Raw genomic sequence first — 22,046 nt, forward strand, 5'->3', positions numbered from 1 at the left:
AGAACCTGCGGCCAAAGTCAAGAATGGACACCTGGTACCTCCATCACGATAATGCTAGAGCTCACCGCGCCAAAGCCTGCACCGAATATTTGACCACGACAGGACTGAAACTTCTCGAGCACGCTCCCTGCGACTTTGCACTGTTCCCACATGTGAAAATGAAGCTAAAAGGGAGGCGGTTTTCCTGTGATGAGGACCTTCTATGGGCTTGGGACAACGAGTGTGCTTTACTCCTAGTGAAACTTTGCAGAAATGGTTTAAAGATTGGTTTCGGAGGATGGAGAGGTGTATTGAATGTAGAGGAAATTACTTTGAAAAAATTAAATAAACAAAGCTGTATTGCAAAACTTTTCTAGTACTCTTTGTATATATGTGAAGTTAATCTCCTTGTACAGTCTAAACTAGATTACAGGTCCCAAGTATATTCATCAGCCAGGAACAGTATATTTTGATGGCTGAATCCCATCCACTATCAGGGAATACATATTGCTACTGAAGCATGTTAAACATCTCCTGTCCAAGTCTATTTGGAATGAAATGCACCATTGTGTTATCCCTTGATAGAAAGTTCTCTTCACTATGCTTTCAACTGAAGTTCCTGCTAGACTATCCCATTTGGACATCTGTTTTTGAGTCATGGTTGGAAAAACTTTCATTACTGAACTTTTTGCATCATGGCGTAAGTTGCCTATGGTCCATTAAAAATCAAATCAACCACTCATTTCATCTGCCCAATGGAGTTCACCCATCACAAATGCTCCCACTGGCTCTCTCTCCTTGAATGCTGACTACAAAATTTTGTGCAGGCAAATTTATAGGTGCAGGATTTTCCAGCAGGTCTTTCCCTGTCTAAACCTCATTGGTGTTGGAGTGGAATAGCATTAGTAGAGGCGTATGCTGCAAGAAAGCAAGCTTAAACAGCATAAGCAAAAAAAAAAAAAAAAGAAACCCTACCCATATCACCAATCCATTTGCTCCAAATGTTTATCTAGCTTTGCCTTGAATTTATTTAAGCTGTGAACTTCTACAATGACAGATGGAAGGTTGTTCCAGCAGTCAACCACCTGATGGTTAAAGGCAAATTTCCGCACATCTGTTCTACAACTGTGCACAAGTGCTCATTAAAAATGTTGAGGTAGCACAAATTTCATAAATTGGCAGTGCATCATTTTCAGATTTTTAATTTTTCATGGACAAGTACTTTTTGGTGTGATTAAAGAAATAGATGAATCAACATATGTTTTGCAGCATCAGTTTTGTCAATTTCAGTGTGAGAATCTACCAGGTGCTATTTTGAAAGAAGAAATAATTCTTGTACAATTGCCCTCATTTGGAGAAATGTTGAGTGAAAGAGCTTGTTTTTCCAGTTTCAGAGTTGGCAGAGTGGTTAATGACAGTAATCAGGGTATTCTATTGCAACAAGATCTAGAAAGATTAGGTTGAGAAATGACAATGAAACTTAATATTGACAAATTCAAGGTGCTGTTTATGGGTAGCAGTAATCCCAGAATAAGTGTTTTTGTGGTACAACACAAGGTAGTGGAGAATGAAAAAGATCTTGGAGTAAACTAACTAATTAACTAAATAAACTAAAACTGACTTAAAAAAAAAAAAAAAAAACTGATGTGGTACAATAGTAGTTATTTAGTGAGGGAAAAAAAAATGGAAAATCACCACATGATGTCATTTCCCAATTATCCCAAGTCATGCTTGACATTTTATCAGTTCCTTGTGTCAATGGTGAATGTGAGAAAATAATTCATCCAGCTTAGAAAAGCAAAAATTGAATTCAGATCTCTTCTTTCTGGTAAAGCTTTGGCAATGTTCCTGCCAGCCTAGTCAATTTGGTACTGTTATTATTTCTGGATGGAAAAGTCTGCAACAGAAGTATCTTTTTGAAGCTGTCAAAATCAGTTTGTCTAACAGAAATTCACACAGAAAATTCTACGTAAGCTAATGTTCAAGAGCATACTGCACTGGTTAACAGTCCTTTGTGTATACCTTTTGTGTAGTCCTTGTATAACGTGGTTAATTGGTTCCAAGGAAGTACTGCACTAATCAATACATTATTATATATAATGAATTATCGTTTTTTTTTTTTTTTTATTTTGCCAAACGGCTTTCCGGCCTTTAATTACACTGTATAATACTGTATGTGCCTTACCGACGATCAATTATTTATTATTTGGTAGTACCAAAAAATTAAAAACGTATTTTTAGAAATGTTTATTACTGAAAGTCAGAAACAATTTTGGCTAAGGTGGAGAAAGCCCATATGAGGAGTGTGCAAAAGTATAATTAAATTTACCGGTAAAAGTACTTTGCTGTAGCTGCATTTGTATTGTTGCTCGCTCAGTAAACAGATGGTGGGTGTTATTGGTCTGGAGTAGAAGTTGAATCCCATGGGAGGTTGAACCCCTCCCGAAGTGGAGGGAGTAACCTGACCTTTTTTCTTTAGAATCACTGGTGGACTAGTGGATAAACTGTTTATTAAGAAAAAAAAAAAAGGCAAGGGTAAAGGAAGCCCACCCTTGGTGGGCTTCCTTTAAAAGGTCAGGTTACCCCCCCCCCCCCCAATTTGGGTGTGTGGGGGGGTAACCTGACCTTTTTATCCACTAGTCCACCAGTGATTCTAAAGAAAAAAGGTCAGGTTACTCCCTCCACTTTGGGAGGGGTTCAACCTCCCATGGGATTCAACTTCTACTCCAGACCAATAACACCCACCATCTGTTTACTGAGCGAGCAACAATACAAATGCAGCTACAGCAAAGTACTTTTACCGGTAAATTTATTGAACTTTTACGTGCTTCTCGTGTGGCCTTTCTTTGTCTTCGCCACAATTTTTTGTTTTGAAAAAAAGTTGAACAATGAAGTTTGTACACACTTTTTTCTTCTATAACAACGAACTGCATTTTCTGTAGCATGTCGAACTCTAGAGCTTCGTTCTCTGTTAGGATCAGCATTCGTAAGAAAATGAGAAACATCTTCAACCTTCCTGAGCAACATCAAAAGATCATTATTGAAAATTCAATTGTAGTCACCTGGACGTCTTCATTTTTTTATTCATCTTTGTATGCTCACTTGCTCCTCAGTTTGCAGAAGAGTTTCATCAAGCTCTTGTGAATGCAATTCCACATATTGGTGTATATCAGTGGCATTTAAATTCTCAAATCCAAGGTCATTTCCAAGCTGAGCGACATTTTTAAAAAATGTTATTAATTTGCATTTAAAATTTGTTTTGTTTTTAATTATAGTTCTAACCAATGCTTGTTCATTCCTTTATCATGTGCTATTTTAGCAAATGAGGCACCATCTTCGTGACTATAATTTCAAGTTTTTGCTCTAGTGATAACCATGTTTGTTTGATGCACTATCTTGTTGGCCTTTCCTTTTTTCACTCATAATTACTGTATTAATAAAATAATTTTCACAATGCAAACCGTGAGATAGTCAATACAACCGCGAGCAACTGAGATGATAATGAGCAAACAATTGTCCTCCAACAACGCTAATATAATACTGAAGTGCATGCAGGAACGTTGCAGCACGCAACTTTATTGCATGCGGAAACGTAGCAGTTTTGGCCAACAACTGATTTTGACATTCAGATTTTTTAAAATTATAACCTGTGCTGATCAAAACCACATTACACGAGTTATTACAGTATTTTAATATAAAATAAGCATGTGAGTGAAATTTAATTTCTAGTGCAGTGTGAACTTCATAATCTCTTATGTAAAAAAGAGTTGCTAGAACGAGTACAAAGCAGGGCAACAAGATTGGTGAGGGGAACAAAGGGGTGCTCTTACGAAGAAAGGGTTAAGTTCTGCAAATTGCAGTGCCTGGAGAGAGTGGCCACCTGCAAGGTGATCTGATTGAGGTGTATAAGGCCTTGAATGGGTTGAGCAAGCTGAATGCTGATGGGATTCTTCTTCTTGCTTAGATTAAGAACCTGAGGGGGCATAGATTCAAATTGAGGAAAGACAGTTGTAGAATAAGATGTGTGGAAATTTGCCTTTAGCCAGCAGGTGGTTGATTGGTGGAAGACTTCCATTTTTTGTTATGGAAGTTGATAGCCATAAATAGTGAAGGGTTATGGAAGTTGATAGCCATAAATAGTGAAGGGTGAAATGGGAGGGTTTCTTTTTTTTTTTTTTTGGCTGATGCTGCATAAGCTTGCTTCCTTGCATCATGTGCCTCTATTAATGCTAATAACTTCCATTTTCTGAAAAATGGCCTGTTTTTACCTATTTTGGCTCAGAAATCTCTTTTTCTTTGTGCTTACAACTGTTTGACCTTGGAGCTTTTTTGAAAGCCCGAAGTTGGCAGCTATGAGTATACACTGATGAGCCAAAACATTATGACCACCTACCTAATATGATGTTGGTCCTACACGTGCCACCAAAACAGTTGATACCCAGTGAGGCATGGATGCTACAAGATTTCTAAATGTGTCTTATGGTATCTGGTACCAACACGTAACTAACAGGTCCTTTAACTCCATGGTTGAGATGCTGCAGATCAGAGTTACTGTTCCAACACAAACCACAGATGCTCAGTGGGACTGATGTCTGGGGAATTTGGAGGCCAGTGCAATAACACCTGGAAGTCTTCCTCATGTTCCATGAACCAGTCTTGAACAATCCTGGAGGTGTGGCATAGTGCTTTATCCTGCTGAAAGATGGCACTGCCAGAGGAGAAGACCGTTGCTATGAAAGGGTGTATCTAGTCAGCAGTGATGTTTAGGTAGGTGGTAGACGTCAGAGTGCTCGGCACATAGATGACTGGACCCAAGGTATCCCAGCAGAACATTACCCGAACCATGACACCGCCACCACCACTGGCTTGTTTTCGTCCCACGGTGCATCCAGGCGCCATCACTTCCCCAAGTAAATGATGCACACATACCCAGTCATCCATGTGGTGCAACAGGAAACGTGATTCATTGGACCAGACTACCTTCTTCCAATCACTCAAGGTCCAGTTTCAATGCTCTCATGCCCATTGTAGGCATTGTTTCCTGTGAACTGTGGTTAGCATGGGCACTCAGAGAGACCTGTGGCTACGCAGCCCCATTTTCAGCAGAGTTCAATGTACTGTGTGTTGTGACACATTACTCCCATCACCAGCATTCCAATTACTTGTGAGTTGCACCCCAGTCTCCCTTCTGTTGCCACGTACCATTTGGGAGAGCCTTTGCTCACCTCTAGCATCAGTGAGCTGTGGTATTCCAACTCCTCGCTGGCAGTTTGTGGGTTCCCCCTCCTCGGAAAACTTTTGGTAGGTACTAACCACGGCTGACCATGAGCAACCCACCAGTCGTGCCGTTTCGGATATGCTCTGACCCAGTCATCTGACCATTACAATTTGCCTTTTGTCAAACTCGCTTAAGTCCACTGCCTTTCCCATCTGAAGAAAGAGAGTAACACTGATTAACAGAGCTCAGTATCAAGTATTTCTATACCATGTCCCTGACCAGCACACGTGCCGTAGTTCAACTGCAGTTGCTTCGATTTACATAACGACTTGCTGGTCATAATGTTTTGCCTCATTGGTATGTACATTAGATCACGTTGACAAAATTTCCCTTGCAAATATGTATTACAGCTAGATGATCTGCCTACCCATGAATACCTAAGGGGATAAAAATCCGGTCTTGCTTACCTCTCAGGGCAAAACAACAATTATGTGCTTTGATTCTTGGATATTCTGGAATATTATGAATGAATGTGTTAAGTGGCAAAATCCATTAAATGCCATTTCTGTCACACACATGCCTAAAGCGCGTGTGTACACACACACACACACACACACACACACTCTCTCTCTCTCTCTCTCTCTCTCTCTCTCTCTCTCTCTCTCTCTCTCTCTCTCTCTCTCTCTCTCTGCTTGGTAGATTAGGAAGTTGCTCTAATCAGTAATGTGATGACACTTTGCTCAGCTTTCCCATCATTTTTGCCCTGTACCTCTACGTTGTCTTTTGTTATATGTAATCTTAAAAATTTTTGTTCAGACCTTGTATATGCATAGAAATTAATCTCTCAGTAAAATTTTTTAGAAAACTCAAATATTGTACTCTTGTTTTAAGGAATAACTGGTGAACTGCCAACTGCAGATGACATTGCCATAATCATGTATACAAGTGGTTCAACTGGTATACCTAAAGGTAAGCTCTCCCCCATACTTATAAAAATGTTTTAAAGGAAATGAGCTTTCTTTCAGAAGCATAACATTTAACCATAAATTGTATTCATTATTTGATCTAAATGAAATTTATCTTAAGTCACTTCTTTCTTATCTTATTTCTTTGAGGCTGCTTACTGTTCTATCTGGAATAAGGCATTATTCAAAGAGTAAGAAGATGGGTGTATATAAACAATTTCTTATACTAGTCCATAGCTACTTAAGCATAAGATAGCCCAATAATTTAAGTAAATAGAACTTAGCATTCCAAAGTGGGTGTTTTGTTATAACTGCCAAGTTTGAGTTTCACCAAGTTTTGGAATCGCAATATTGCTTTCACTGCATAGCAGTGAAAGGAAATCACATATTGATGTAATTGATCAATCAATCAATGATGCATTCAGTTAATTACATCATGCTGATGTAATTGATTTGATTATAAATGCAATAATTGAATGATACACTAAATTATTTCTTCACATTCTTCATACTCAGGAACCATTGAGCTCAGCATTTCTTTTTCATTGAAAGCAATTAACTGACAGGCAGTTTTGGATTATCCTGGTTAAACTTGTGTTTAATAAAACGCATCATCCCTCCCCCCTTTCTTTACACATGTTTATAGAAATTGCACATCTGTTTTTTTTTTCTACTTAAAATTTTCATTATTGGCTTTAGAAAACAGCTTTGCTGTATGTGACTCTTTTATAAAGTGTAAGTTGGCATGTTCAACATCTATCAGATGAGTTTCAGCTATTCTTTTATTGTTTCCATATTTTGAAGCTAATAACTCCTTACCCCTTCAAAGCTTTGGAGAAATTTAAGTGCAAAAACTTATTTGGTTTTTAGGAGCATTAGCAACTAAGGCCATATTGCTCCAGGAATTTGCGGTGGTCATTCCCTGACCTTTCTGCATCCTCCGTATTTGGTGGTCAATGGGCTCGAACCCCGGTCTAATCAAGAAGCGTGTGCTATGCACTGCAGTTCCTTCCCACCTGGCTACAGAGGTGCAAACTTAAGAGACTTAAGTCTGAAGTACTGAAGAAGGCTTTTGCTATGAAGTTAAGATTGACACTAAAGTTTCAGACAGTTTGATACCTACACTGCAGGTCAACATTGATTTTGTTGCCAGATGCTTTCTTAGAAAAATTGTAAACTGTGAAATATTAGAGCTAGCAGTGCTGAAATATGAAAATGGCCATGATTAGAAAGCTGAAAACAAAGTGAGAGGTTGATCATCACTAGATCATGCTATCATTTAGAAAGAAGTGCTTGGACAAAAGATTTAACATGCTGTTTAAATACCTGCATAATGATAATCAAATTAGTGATGAAGTATCTGAAAATGCCAAGAAACAGTATTTACTTCTTGTGTAACTTTGACTCTTCCTGTGTCGTATCACATGAAAGTGCTATTATTGAAAAAGGGTTTCTGTAAACATGTCATTACTAATTAAAAACATGCCCGAGAAGACAATTATTGCATAGAAGCATATCTGTGATGCAATATATGAAACTGGAGGGATCCAATATTGAAATCATTATGCAAATATTAGTTTATGTGAGAGGCACTTGCTTCCAAGGTGGTAAGTGACACTACACATAGTGCGATTTCAAAGGCAGTTTTCAGAGTTATCAGCTGCATTTTTTTCAATTCCCTTTATATTTAAAAAAGTAGTTTTTGGCTTAGGAAAGCCACCTTTTTTTTTTCTCCCCCCCCTCTCTCTCTCTCTCTCTCTCTAACAAGCTTACCTTAAACTGCTTGGTCACTAGAGTGACCAAGCAGTGCTTCTGCTTGCTCCTGCTTCCCCATGGCAGGGCCAGAAACCAGGGAAAAGAATGTCGGTTTCCCAGGGCTAAAAGGACCAAAAATTACCTATGTCCGCCGTTTGTTAAGCGTTTGTTATTGCCAGCAGGATTGTAATGATTCATCTAAAAAGAACGATTAGAATTTTGAATTTTTGACAAGACAACAATGACAAGAAGATTTTTGTAGTTTTATTTTAGGTTTAGTTATGGTTTACGTTTGGGATAACAAATAGCGCGCACGAGACACAAATTTAGACAGTCAATGCCCAAAATTCATAGAGATTACTTCACATGGCAACTCTTGGAGGAATTCTAGTAATGGTCTATCCTCATCACACTGAATACATGAAAGGGAGTTACTTCAGAGTGGGATCTCTTCAGTGTCCCAGAGGGTGAAATTAAGAATAAATTGTGAGAATAAGGAGAAACAGATGTGAAAAGAATAACAGTTGAAGGGGGGAAGGATTTTACACAAACAAGTGTCTTGATCCCCAGTTTTTATACTCTAATTCCACCTAAGTCAGTTAATGCAGGATATATAAGTTGCAATATGCAGCCATATATTTCAAATCCTTCCTCCTGCTTCAAATGTCAGAGGTATGGGCATTCTCAAGCAGCATGCTGCAGAATAGCCGTATGTGCTATTTGTGGATCTTCTGACCATAACAGTTAAAACTATGGTCCAGAACCCAAAATGTTCCAACTGTAAAAGGAAGCACTCTGCCTACATCAGAGAATGTGACCTTTGGAAGAGGAGAAAAACAAATGCTACAATACAAGCAGAATATGGAGGGAACTAGGAAAGCTCTTTGCCTATCAGTCATAAATAGATTATCATATGGTTGAATCACATCAACAAAATGTATAATTGAGATTGAAGCTGCAGTAAAAATTCCTCCACGAGAGTACCTTGAATTGGGCTCTGTTTACTGATACATCCACAATCACATGAGCAGTCATTGAATGCACCACTCTCTATCCTTCATGAAATTTACAGTGTAAAAAAGAAAAGCAAAGAATGGCTTAATATTACAGAACAAAAATTATTAGACTAAATGGACACAAAAAACCCCAACCAGATTAATCTTTGAGAAATATTTGCTGGTTAAAGAGATGGACACAGGTTAACCATTTTTTCCAAAAAAAAAAAAAACCCGAAAAAACGAACGAAGTGGTGAACATTCCAAAAGACATCCCAAACCTTTCTCCACTGTGTTTCTGCTTCAAAGAAACCTCTCTTAAAGCACAGGTCTCTCCCTCCCTTAAAAAATTATACAGTATACTGGGAAGATTAAATTGCACGCATGTAGTGTTGTAATTCTTGTGAATTCACATGTACCTTCCCAAACAATCACTCTTAAACATAACTATAGAAGCAGTTACAGTACAGATTGAAATAAAATTATACGTAACAATTGTCTCACTATATATACTGCCACACAAGGAAATTTCAAATAATGACTTAATGACCTAATATCTTAAATATCACCATCTTTTTTTGCATACCATGAACCTAAGTGGACATCATCAGTTCTGGGAAAACTGAAATACTGATCAGAGAGCCTGACAGATTGAAGGTTGGATAGATCAGAATAACCTAACTATTAAATGATGGTTCATACTTATGTGTATTTACCATCAGGAAATAGAACTGCAGTAGACCCATCTGTGGTCCCCCACTCCTGTTCAGAATTTTTGTTGCTTGGTCACTGCAACTAAACAGATTGTAATAACAGTCTGCATAGTTGCAGTGACCAAAGCATTCATAAAGATGCAAACTATAAAATGTCAACTTCGAGCAGCTACAAAAAGAGTCAGAAAGTGGATAGAAGTAAAGGTTTTTGGGACAAGCGAAAAACTGTATACATACATTATTTCAAGAGTGAAACCTTTATCTTGACTTCAAATTTGATAGTTCAGTCATTCCAGTTTAAAACATCCATTTTGTGGGTATTATTTTAGACAGGAGCAGACCAGTGCACCTTCACTCTAATTATGCCAGTCCTTTAACTGATCATGGCTGGGTTATGGAGCACCTATTCCTGACTCCGAGAAGCCTATGATTAAGATCCCATGTTACAGCGGACTCCATTTAGCCTTAGGAGCTTTTCAATCATCTATTGGCTCCTGCGTATAGGCTCCTGCCTATACGCAGGAGCCCATGAACCACACTACAACTCAGAAGGAAAAATCTGCTACTTGATTATTGCTACAAATATAAAATTACTACCAGGGTAACTAGTATGGGAACTAAATTTTATACCAAATTAGGAGAGTGTGTGTGTATATATATATATATATATATACACACACACACACACACACACACACACACACACACACACTGTCATTTAAGATAGTACAGTGTTATGCACCGCAAACCGGTTGCAAAGAAATGGAGAAGCTGGAGTTTGAGGACAAGCTCGAAGAGAACATCACAGGTGGAGATATAGTTATCATGGGTGACCTGAACGCAAAAGTCGGAATGGAGAGACGAGGACTAGAATATGCTATGGGTCCGCATAGTTGGGGACCTAGGAATGATGATGGTAACAGGCTGTTGGATTTCTGTTTACAAAACAACTTGGTCATAGGAAAAACCTGGTTCAAGAACCTTTAGTCACAAAGTGACAAGATATGATTGGTACGGTCAACAGGAATCTCTCCTTGACTATATACTCATGGATAAAGAGCAACACAGACTAGTGGATGTTAAGGTCATTCCTAGTGTCTCCTTGGGTAGTGATCACAGGTTAGTTGTTGGAGTTCTAAGACTCCCTAAATTGAAGAGGATCAAAATAACAAGAGAGGAGAAACTAAGGGTGTGGAAGTTGAAAGAAGAGGAAAAAGGGGCGATGTTCAGAGAAGAGTTCAGGAAGGTTGTACCTTAGACAGTGGTGAACATCGTGGAATCAGAATGGAAAGCATTCAAAGACTGTATAGTTAGGACTGACATAGCAGGTTTGTGGAAGGACAAGCAATAGATGGAAAGAAACCCCATGGTGGAATGATAGGACGAGAGAGGCTGTGAAAATCAAGAATATTGCATTCAGGACCTACTTTCAGAACAGAAATGATGAGAATAAAGAGAGATGAAACCATGAAGAGAGAGGCTAAGAAGATAGTTAATGAGTAGAGAAGGCCGTGGTTGGAAGAATGGAGTGAAACTTTACGACAAGATATAGACAGTATGGCGAGGAATAGAAGAAGAGATGGTGAACAGAGCAAATACTTGATGGATGAGAATGAGAACTTATGACCAAGAGAAACATGGAAGTATTTTGGAAACCTGTTGAACGTGCAGGACAGCCAGAAAAAGGGACAAAGGCAGGTTGATCATAGAAGAGGGGATGGAAGAGAGAATATGGAGAGAGAGAGAGAGAGAGATAGAGAGAGAGCAGGCAGACTTGATATGGAATGATGTAGTGCAGGTGTGGAAATACATCAAGACAGGTAAGTCTGCTGGTATGGATGAGATAAATGGAGAGATGCTGAAGGCTACAGTTGAGGCAGGGATAGCGTGGACATACAGACTGTTTCGTAAGATCTGGGATGAGAGTCAGGTGCCGAAGGACTGGAAGGAAGATTTGATCATCCTGTTGTTCAAGAAGGGGAACAGTAAAAAGTGTTCCAATTATAGAGGCATCACACTGACATCACATGTGTGTAAGCTGTATGAGAGTGTTAGAGCAGAAGATAAGAGGAATGATTGAAAATAGGATGGCCGAGGAACAGTATGGCTTTAGACCCGGCAGATCAGCGGTGGATCTAATTTTCTGCATTAGGCAACTAATGGAAAAGTGTTATTGAACACAATAAAGAATTATGGATGGCATTTTTGAATATAAAGTGTTTGATGCTGTAAAGAGAGAAAGTGTGAGAGGTTTTGAGAAACTTGGGGATAGAGGAACATCTTGTGGAGAGAATTGAGAATATGTACAACAATAAAGTGAGCAAAGTAAGAATGGTGATGGGGTTGACAGAGAGCTTAGAAATAACATCAGGATTGAGGCAAGGAGGCGTCCTGTCACCACTACTAATCATAGCTGTCATGAATGATGTGCAATGAAGACAGAACCAGATGAAAGTCATGCTCTTTGCAGATGACCTCTGCCTATCGGAAGAGAGCAGGGAACAAGTGCAACGGCAAGTTGATATATGGGCTAGTATAGTCAATGGATTTGGACTGGTTTTCAATCAGGAGAAGAGTGAAGTAATGGTTCTAAAGAGGAGTGGTGAGCTTGATGGTACGTTACCATGGAAGGGAAAGAGCTAAAAATGGTTAACAACTTCAAGTATCTAGGAAGCACCATTACAAAGATTTACCATTACACCATTACAAAGGCAGACAAGAGATCTGATCAGGAACATACCACCGAAGTGTAAGAAGGCTATACATCAGACCTATTACGTACCATTTCTGATGATGTATGCATCTGAAACTTGGACTATGAGGAAAAAGGATGAAAGCAGAATTCAGGGGGCAGAAATGAGATTTGTGAGAAGCATAGCTGGAAAGACACGACACAACAAAATCAGGAATGATGTGATTAGGGAGAGAATTCAGGTTGAAAAACTCCAGGACAGGATTGAAAGGTCCCATTAGAAATGGTTCGAACACGTAAAAAGGATGAACAAAGAGGTGTTTGCCAAGAAGAATGTTTGATTTACAATTAAGGGACAAAAGACAAAGAATGATATGGCAAGACATGATAAAGAACTGTCATTAAAATGAGGAGGAAATTGGAGTGAAAACAATGAATGGAGAGGAGTACACTCCATTCCGCTATTCCACGACCTGTGGAATAGCGGAATGATGGCTGATAATGATAATGATGACTAATGTCAATTGGTCTGCAGGTATACAACTAAAAGAACTACTTCAAAGTAGGAATATCAACCTGGATAATATCCCACCTTCAATAGAACCTCCAACATCATGGAATTCTGTGCAACCTATGTGATTACACTCATGGGGAAAATCATCTCTCCCTAATTTCCCTTCAACTTTACTTCATGTGTTATGCAGTTCCCAGAATACATCTCAGTATACACATGTGAATCAAATACTGAAGGTAGGCTAGGAATAGCAGTATTCTTTCCATGCACATAAAATGAACTGTTAGAGTATAAAGAGTAATTTTTGAAGGATCTTCATCTCTGAGTAGGTGTAAATTGTTGGGTTGGCAAGGTGGCATTTCTAAGTTCCCTTGCTTTTCTCTTCTGGATCAAGATCAGCAGGACAGTAAGATTGGCATAGAAGAAGAGTGGTCTGCTAGAACTGTGTCAGCCAGGTGCAAGGTGCCTCCATAGCCAGGTGGATAGGAGTAGCAGTGTGCAGCACACGCTTCTTGATTAGACTGAAGTTCGAGCCCGTGACCACCAAATACGGAGGATGTGGAAAGGTCAGGGAATGACCACCACGTATCCCTGGAGCAATATGGCCTTAGTTGCTAATGCTCCTAAAAAAAAAAAAAAAAAAACCAAGCCAGGTGCAAACAGTGTAGTAAACAATCCCTTGGTGTCAGACAGAATCTTGCTCCTTCCACTCTCAAGTAGGGACTACTCAGATAATTTGTTAAAGCATTTGGATCCTCAACATGGTACCATCAAGAATAATGCAGCTGGTTTCCAAAAGTGTCTCAAGCAGAAATTAAAGGCATATGTATATACAGTCAGTCCTCTTATAGCACGATAGCTGTGTTCCTAGAAACCCTCGTGCAATATAAACAAGAGGCCCTATGGGAAAAATAGGGTTAGGTGCCGACCACCCAAGATTGAACACACATTTGTAACCAAGACATTACCAAACACAATAAATAATCATAATAAAATATGTAAGTATTTTATTACGACTATTATGTAATAAAATATTGCTAATGCTTTTGCTTCTATCATAAGCAAACTTGTTTTTTTGTTTGATTTTCTATCCAAACAGATGACAGCCGTTCCATCTCTTCCAATTCTTTGTGGCGCACTATAACCTTGCTATTTTTGTGCCATCAAAATCAAATCAAATCCAATTCTTTGTGTCTTAATCTGTGATTTTAATTACACTTTGAGTTGTTCCTGCTACGAAAGTTGCTTTTATTTTCTCTGCATTCTTTGTAATTCTCGGCGTTGCCTCATTTAGGTCTGTAGCACCTGTAATATCACATGATCTTTCATTTTGCTCAAAGCATTCCACAATTTCATATTTTTTCTCTATCGACAGAGGCGGACTGGCCATAAGCCTTACTGTGGAAACCCCGGAGGCCGGTGTGATTTTGGCCATAAGCCATAGTATGAGGCCACTATAAATTTTCCCCGGGTAAGAATTTTTGACCCAGTCTGCCTCTATTTATCAATATTGCTTTTCTTTTTCTCTCTGAATCTGTAGTGTCTTCACCAGGACACTTCCTTTTCACACCTTTTAAGAATTTTACCCATTTTTAGGGAATAAAGCACAATTACAAAACGAGGAGGCATTCTTGATACGCATAAACAAAGCTGTGTACGTGTAGCAACTGAATAAACAACACTGTAAAGGCAGAGGTACACTATTAATACCTCACATTTTACTAAAGCACATTTCTAGGGGTTACTACCATAAAACAATAAAAACAATTTCCAGTTTCTGCTAGTGGAATCTGTTATAAACTGGTAGTAAACTCGATCTAATTGCATTTGCAATTATACCGATAGCTGGAATTGTGTTGGTTTTTTCATTATTATTGTGAAATGTGTTTTCCCCTTCACTGATATAAAAAAAACAAATACATTTTCAGAATCTTCTCTTCATTCCTATCGTGTTGCATTCGGTTGGGGTGATTCTGCGTTAGACTGCCATTTCTTGTAAACACAAAGGCGAATCGTGCATAAGGGAATTCGGTTCGTGTTATATAAGATATCGTTCCCCTATTTATAAATCGTGTATGATCGAATTCGTGTAGTGTAAACTCGTGTTATACGAGGAGTGACTGTATATTTTGTTCCACAGAAAGATTGAAAACACGAAAATGGGAATCTTTAATCTTTACAGAGCTCGCCCATCAATCAACAAGGATATGATAGGCATTTCAAAAGTGTGTGGCCTGAGTATGAAGAGTTAATTTGAGGAGTCTGGTAACTTGCTACTTTTCAACATAGTCTTCTTTGTAGTCAATACACTTTTGTCACTGATTTTGCAGTGCTTTGATTAGAAAGTTTTCTCTTGGGTCTCCAAGGATGCCTCCACTCTAGCAGTGACAGCACTGTCAGTAGGAAAATGGATGCCAGCGAGGTATTTTCTAGATGTGATGAATATGGGGGATGGTCCAATATTTCAAAGATGTACATGTGCAGTGCAGCCATAGTAGTGACAGACTTGTGTACTGGTGTATTGTCCTGGTGGGACAAGACTCCTTTGCTGAGTTGTCATTGGTGTTTGCATGATGGTTTCACTTAAACACTTCACAAGGTCTGTGTAATGTGCCTGTGACTGTCTGGCTTTTCTGAAGGTAACCCATTAGCAGCACTCCATCAGCATCCCAAAAAACCGGCGCCTCCGTGGGAAGGAGCGGCAGTGCGTAGCACGTGCTTCTTGATTAGACTGGGGTTCAAGCCCGTGACCACCAAATACGGAGGATGCAGAAAGGTCGGTGAATAACCGCCACATATCCCCGGAGCAATATGGCCTTAGTTGCTAATGCTCCTAAAAACCAAATAACAACATCCCAAAAAACCAATGCCATCTCCTTCCCAGCAGAAGGAATCGACTTGGCTTTCTTTGGAAGGAAAGAAGAGTTGCAGTTTCCACTGCTTGGACTGTGCCCTGGTCTCTGGCTGAAAGGTGATTCACTTGCGTCTCATCCATGGTTACAAACCTTGCAAGAAAATTTGCTGGATCTGCTTGAAAATGATATGCATATGTTCACTTGAGTTGATGACTTGTATGTTTTTGATCTGCTGTCAATAACTTTGGAATCCAGCTTGTGCAGCCATATGCCACGACCCGTGAAAGCTTATAAAGGGAGATCCTGATGGGTGAGGGAGGCCCAGCCCTAATACACCACTTTGGCCTCTGATTTGACAAGATGGAGATCCTGGACTAACCATAGTGAGATCAATTAGCAAGTGGTTCTTACTGGTCAAGAAGTTATTGGAAATGTTGGTATGAGGCTCTAAGTGAACTTGGTACCCCCATTTGTGTACGCAGTACCTGCTTGTTCATGAGTGGGTGTCCCCTCGTAGGGTTTCATGGTGGGCAAGGTACTTAAGGCATCAATTTTTATTTTACTCCCATGAGTAATTTAAATCCCTCTTTTTCTTCTGGGGCCTGTACAATGACCCTACATAATTGCTCAGACAAAAGTGACAACACCAATGCAAAAAAGTCCCAGAAAGAATGATACCACATCACTGACACTACTTTTCTCCATTCTGCCAGAGATCAAGACAGAAAAAAAAAGTCATCCTTAATCCAGAAAGGATTAGAAGGGTTGACAGGATTCCCAAAATGTGTGAGAAGGCTTTTAGTGGAAGCCTTGTGTGCCAAACATATCCAAAAAATTCTGAAAGCCACATCCATGAGGGGGAATACCTATCATTCTAACCCCCCATAAAACTTTGTACTCCTTGTGCAGTGACATATCAGAGTGGGATCTTCATGTCTCTAAAGAGATCTGCTGCTCTGAATTGAAAGATCAAGTTGTGACATCTTTTAAGTGAATATAAATGAGAAAAGATGGGAATGTCGTTCCTACTCAAGTTCTCATTCTTACATTCAGCATTCCATAGCCTCCAAGTTCCATCAGTGCAGGCTACCTAAACTGCCCACTAAGGATTTACATTCCAAATCAGCTGTCAAAATTATGACCACTTGCAAACAACCTGTCATGTCAACCCTTCCTGTGCTTGATATAGTGCCAAAGACCATGAGAGCAAGGAATGTTCAGCTTCATAGCCAACTTGTACAAATTGCCAAGGAGAGCACCCTGCATACTTTTTGAGCATGCCAGTGGTGGAAGGAAGAGAAAGAATTGCAAAACTAAAAACAGAACTGAGCATTTCTTACAGGAGCCAGGAAATGCTCCAACCAGTAAATAGGAGCAAGCCCTCATACTCCTTGAAAGTTTTTGGGAAGTAAAGCATTGGGATATAAATGGAGATGACTATACTACCATCAGAGTCATTTACTTCCATTGCCCACTGTTTACTAAACTCTCAAAAGCCTTCACAGAAATACCAATGAGCTGTCACTCCTATACTGTGCCTCCTAATGCACCTCGGGCAACAAAATATGGTAAAGATAACATTAAAAATGCTAACGTACCCCCATAACACATCCTGTGTTACAGGGATATCAAGATAAAGGAGATAGACATCCTAGAAATCTCTATAGTAGTTATCACTTCCCTATGATATAATCATAAGGAAGTGATAGGCATCAAGATACAGTTACATACATTACAGAAGTTTTGTGCCTCTGTAGCCAGGTGGGCAGGAGTAGCAGTGCGTAGCACACGCTTCTTGATTAGACTGGGGTTTGAGCTCATTGACCACCAAATACGGAGGATGCGAAAAGGTCAAGGAATGACCACTGCATATCCCAGGAGCAATATGGCCTTAGTTGCTAATGCTCCTAAAAACCAAATAACATTACAGAAGTTATTGTCCTTTTTTTTTTTTTTTTTTGTCATTGACTGCAATGCCAAAAATGTCTACATGTGTTTCAACCATTTCCAAAACCTTGGTGGAATTCAGAATACAAGTAAATAAAGCCCACAACAAGGCATGAGTGTTATCCCACCACAGAAAATTTTATATCTTTTAAACTTGCACTTACCAAGGCATGCTATATCTTACATCGGAGCAAAAGGGAGTCTTGGATCCATTTTACATCCTCCATAGCCCAGGCTACTAGTTAAAAAGTAGTCTTACATTTGGAAAGTGATGGGTAAATACAAAGGGTACTAGGAAAGTTTTGCAATATGACGCAACAATGAATCACAGGAAGCTGTTCTGTTTATTGCTGCATGTTGAGACATGTTCATACGTGCATAGTAGCCGCCGCGCCAAGTCGATGGGCTCAGTTATTCATTAGTAGTGAGAGTGTAAAGTGCTTGCGATGGCATCGTGGTCACGAAATGAGATAAGGACAGTTTTGCAGTATAATTTCGTGCGTGGTTTAACCATAGACCAGTGCTTAGAAGAAATGACTCTTGCACTAGATGATGATTGTCCACATTGTACAACGATATTCAGGTGGTATAGAGAATTCCAAAGGGGAAATTTCACTCTGGAGGATTCTGAGAGGCCGGGAAGGCCACGAACGTCAGTTACGGAGGAAAACGTTACTGCTGTGAGGAAAATGCTTGACGAAAACAGACGAGCGACCTACCAACAGATAGAGGATACTTTGGGCCTAAATGCACCAGCAATTCGTTCGATTCTGCAAGATCATTTGCACGTGAAGAAACTTTGTTCTCTCTGGGTGCCGCATCAACTGACTGAAGAGCAGATGACACAACGTGTGACTTGGTGCCAGGAGATGTTAAAAAAGTTTGATAAGGGACAATCTCGGTATGTGAACAACATCGTGACAGGTGACGAGACTTGGCTATACTATTACGATCTGCCGACCAAGGCTCAAAACAAAGTTTGGGTCTTTGATGATGACGACACACCCGTAATTGTCAGAAAATCCCGATCTGTAAAGAAGAAAATGATAGCTGTATTTTTCAAATCGAGTGGAATTGTGGAACGTGTCGTTTTGGACACGCAGAAGACAGTCACAGCTAAGTGGTATACTGAACAATGCCTGCCTAAAGTCATTGGATCTATGAAGAACCTGCGGCCAAAGTCAAGAATGGACACCTGGTACCTCCATCACAAAAATGCTCCAGCTCACTGCGCCAAAGCCTGCACTGAATATTTGACCACGACAGGACTGAAACTTCTCGAGCACCCTCCCTGCAGTCCAGACCTTGCTCCCTGCAACTTTGCACTGTTCCCGCATGTGAAAATGAAGCTGAAAGGGAGGCAGTTTTCCAGTGATGAGGACCTTCTACGGGCTTGGGACAACGAGTGTGCTTTACTCCCTAGTGAAACTTGGCAGAACTGGTTTAAAGATTGGTTTCGGAGGATGGAGAGGTGTATTGAATGTAGAGGAAATTACTTTGAAAAAATTAAACAAACAAAGCTGTATTGCAAAACTTTCCTAGTACCCTTTGTATCTATCATGCCCTTCAGTTGATCCTAAAGCATAATGGATGTCCAATTGCTGAACTGCAGTTGCTAGTATTCTAGGAGTAACATTTGTAAAATTCTCTGCAGTAACATCATTCCCCTGGAATTCTTGGCCCTAAAAGAGAAAAGTGAGAAATGTTCCTTTCACTACCTTTCTTTTCAAAAGGGCTTGAACCAGTCATCAAAGCCATTTACACAAGAAGAGTTAACTGCAGCACTCTTTCTTACATGAGTAAGTTCTCTTAGGCCAGAGGCATCTGTTATGAAATGATAAAACACCTCACCAAAATTTAAGGATCATTTTATTTAATACAGTTGTCCTTGATGAAGAATTTCTGGATTCCTTGTGAAAGGCAATTGTCCTTGCCTTCCAAAGCCCGTAAAAGATCCTAGAAATCCAAGCAACGATCATCCCGCCACTCCGACAAGCTGTTCGTGAAAGGTCCTGGAAAGAATGGTTAATGCTTGCCTTATATGGTGTTTGGAAAGAAATGCTGCTTTCCAGGACACAGTGCAACTTCTGAAGAAACAGATCCATTTTGAATCATTTAATCAGACTCAATGTACATTTGTGATGCTTTTAACAAATCTGAGCATCTGACAACAGTTTTCTTTGATATTGAAAAGGTGTATGACACAGCTTGATGAGTTGGCATTTTTGAAGACCTCTATGACTTTGGTCTTAAGGGTGTACTTCCTGTTTTTTATTAAAAGTTTTCTTTCTGACCATTGCTCTCAAGTTTGTTTAGGCTGCACACTCTCAAGTGTTTTGTCAAGAGGAAGAATCCCACAAGGGTCCATTCTAAGTATCACACTTTTCACAATCAAAATAAACCCTATCATGGAACAACTTCCAGTGGTAAACAATGCTCTTTCGTTGATGATTTACAATATTTTGTCATTCATGCAGTATTGAGTTGCATTGAAAAGCAACTGCAAAAAGTAATTCTTCACCTTACATCTTGGTCTTTGGCTAATGGGTTAAAATTTTTGTCAGAAGACCATTTGTTTACACTTTTGTCACAAACATAATCTTCATCCTGACCCCAGAATTAAGTTTTTGGCAAAACAACATCCCAGTGGTAGCAGAAGTCAAGGTCCTAAGACTTAGTTTCAACACGAACCTGAAATTTCTGAAGTATAAGGCCAGGGTGTGTCAAAGGGCTGAGCATCCTTTGTTCCCTTTTTCTCATATCGTGGGGTACAGATTGATGTACCCTTCTTCGTCTCTACCAAGCTCTTGCCTGTTCAAAATTGGATTATGGTTTATGCTTCTGCTAGATATAGTGTTCTTTGGTTAGATCTACTCCAGCACGGCCACCCAGACAGCCACTGGAGCATTTTGCCCATCTGTCCAAAACTTTTATGTTAAAGCAAGTGAACCATCTATCTTTTTTTTTTTTATGAAAACCCCAAACATGAGAGGTATTAGAACCTGTAGTACTTGTTTGGAGGTTGAGAAGGTGAAAGAAGTTGTTTGTTGACATTGTAAAATCATCAATTTGGATATGTTTGGAAGGTCATTAATATACTTGAACTTCTGTAGACTGTAATTTTCAGGAAATATGTATGAAGGAAGGTTGTTCCAGAAAACGGCATGAATAAATGAGGTTGAATGAATAAATGAGGAAGATGAAAACTTTGTTCTGTAAGTTTGACAGTAAATGGACGTTGGCTGTTGGTGGCACGTGTTCGGACTGGTTTGAAAGAGAGAGTGGGAATTATAGAAGCCAATTCAGAAGAACAGTGCCCATGGAAGTATCTGTAGAAAAGGCATGCAGCAGAAACAGTACATTTATGAGACAGCGAGTGGAGAGACTCTGTTAGAGAGGAGTCATTAATTAACCTAACTGCCCTCTTCTGAATAGAATCTAGAAGCCAGAGAGAGGTTTTGGGGGCACACCCCAGATGCGGGAACAATATTTCATGGTAGGGCGGATTTGCGATTTGTGCAGAGTAAACATGTGTGGAAGAAAAGTAACACCAAGAGCGAAAGAGAAAACTAAGTTTTTTAGATGCAGAGGAAGCAATATTTGTAATGTGCTTGTGCCAAGAGAGATTAGAAGTCAGGTAATCCCCAAAAGAGATATATCATTTTGATTAGAAATCGGAGTGTCACCAAAGATAAGCATAGGAGCAGAAGAATCCTTTTTGCTAGATATAAGACACGACTGGGTTTTAGAAGGATTGAAATCGACTAAGTTGTCTTTGCCCCACTGGAGAATTATTTGGAGATTGACATTTAAGGAATTGGTAGCGGATATTCGAGAAATTAAAGCTGATTGAGCAGGGTGAAGTTTGTCAAACTGGAAAGTGGAATGCAATGTGCTATCATCAGCAAAACTATAGATAGGATTTCCGGTTCAATGGAAAAAGGTCATTAATATACAAGAGGAAAAGAGTGGGGGGGAGAACTGAACCTTGGGGGACACCAGCATTAGTGGAGAAGTGAGAAGGCAGAGCACCATCTACCATCACTCTCAGTGAGCGCTCAGACAGAAAACTGGATAACCAATTACAAAAAACAGTTGGCAAACCATAAGATGGGAACTTGTTTAGAAGACCTTTATGCCAAACAAAATTGAAAGCCTTTGAGATGTCAAGAGCAACTGCTTGTGTTTCACCAAACTTTTCCATTGAATTTCTCCATAACTGAGTAACATAAGCCAGAATATCACCAATGGATTGACACTGGTGGAATTCATAGCGATTGTCGATCAGACGGAAGGTTTCTAGGTAGTTTAAGAGTTGGCGGTTAATTGATTTCTCCATTTGTCACCCTTTTTAGGAACTGGTTGGATATGAGCAAATTTCGAAGCAGAAGGAAAATCATGTTTGGAATAAGA

The 22,046-nt window shown here is 39.5% G+C and overlaps 1 protein-coding gene across 3 annotated transcripts in view; it reads left to right on the top strand.

Moving 5' to 3' along the window:
• Positions 1-22,046, top strand: part of LOC150091123 (long-chain-fatty-acid--CoA ligase 4-like) — a 387,488-nt gene that overhangs the window by 141,656 nt on the left and 223,786 nt on the right. For all 3 annotated transcript variants that reach the window (XM_090374375.1, XM_090374358.1, XM_090374366.1), the window contains one exon: positions 6,089-6,166. In XM_090374375.1, the coding sequence (XP_090230501.1) occupies positions 6,089-6,166 (78 nt within the window). The remainder of the gene's footprint in view (positions 1-6,088; positions 6,167-22,046) is intronic.

Source organism: Mastigoproctus giganteus, chromosome 1 (assembly GCF_048544385.1).
Source record: "Mastigoproctus giganteus isolate SK-2022 chromosome 1, ASM4854438v1, whole genome shotgun sequence".
In the NCBI taxonomy this organism is placed as follows: Eukaryota; Metazoa; Arthropoda; class Arachnida; order Uropygi; family Thelyphonidae; genus Mastigoproctus; species Mastigoproctus giganteus.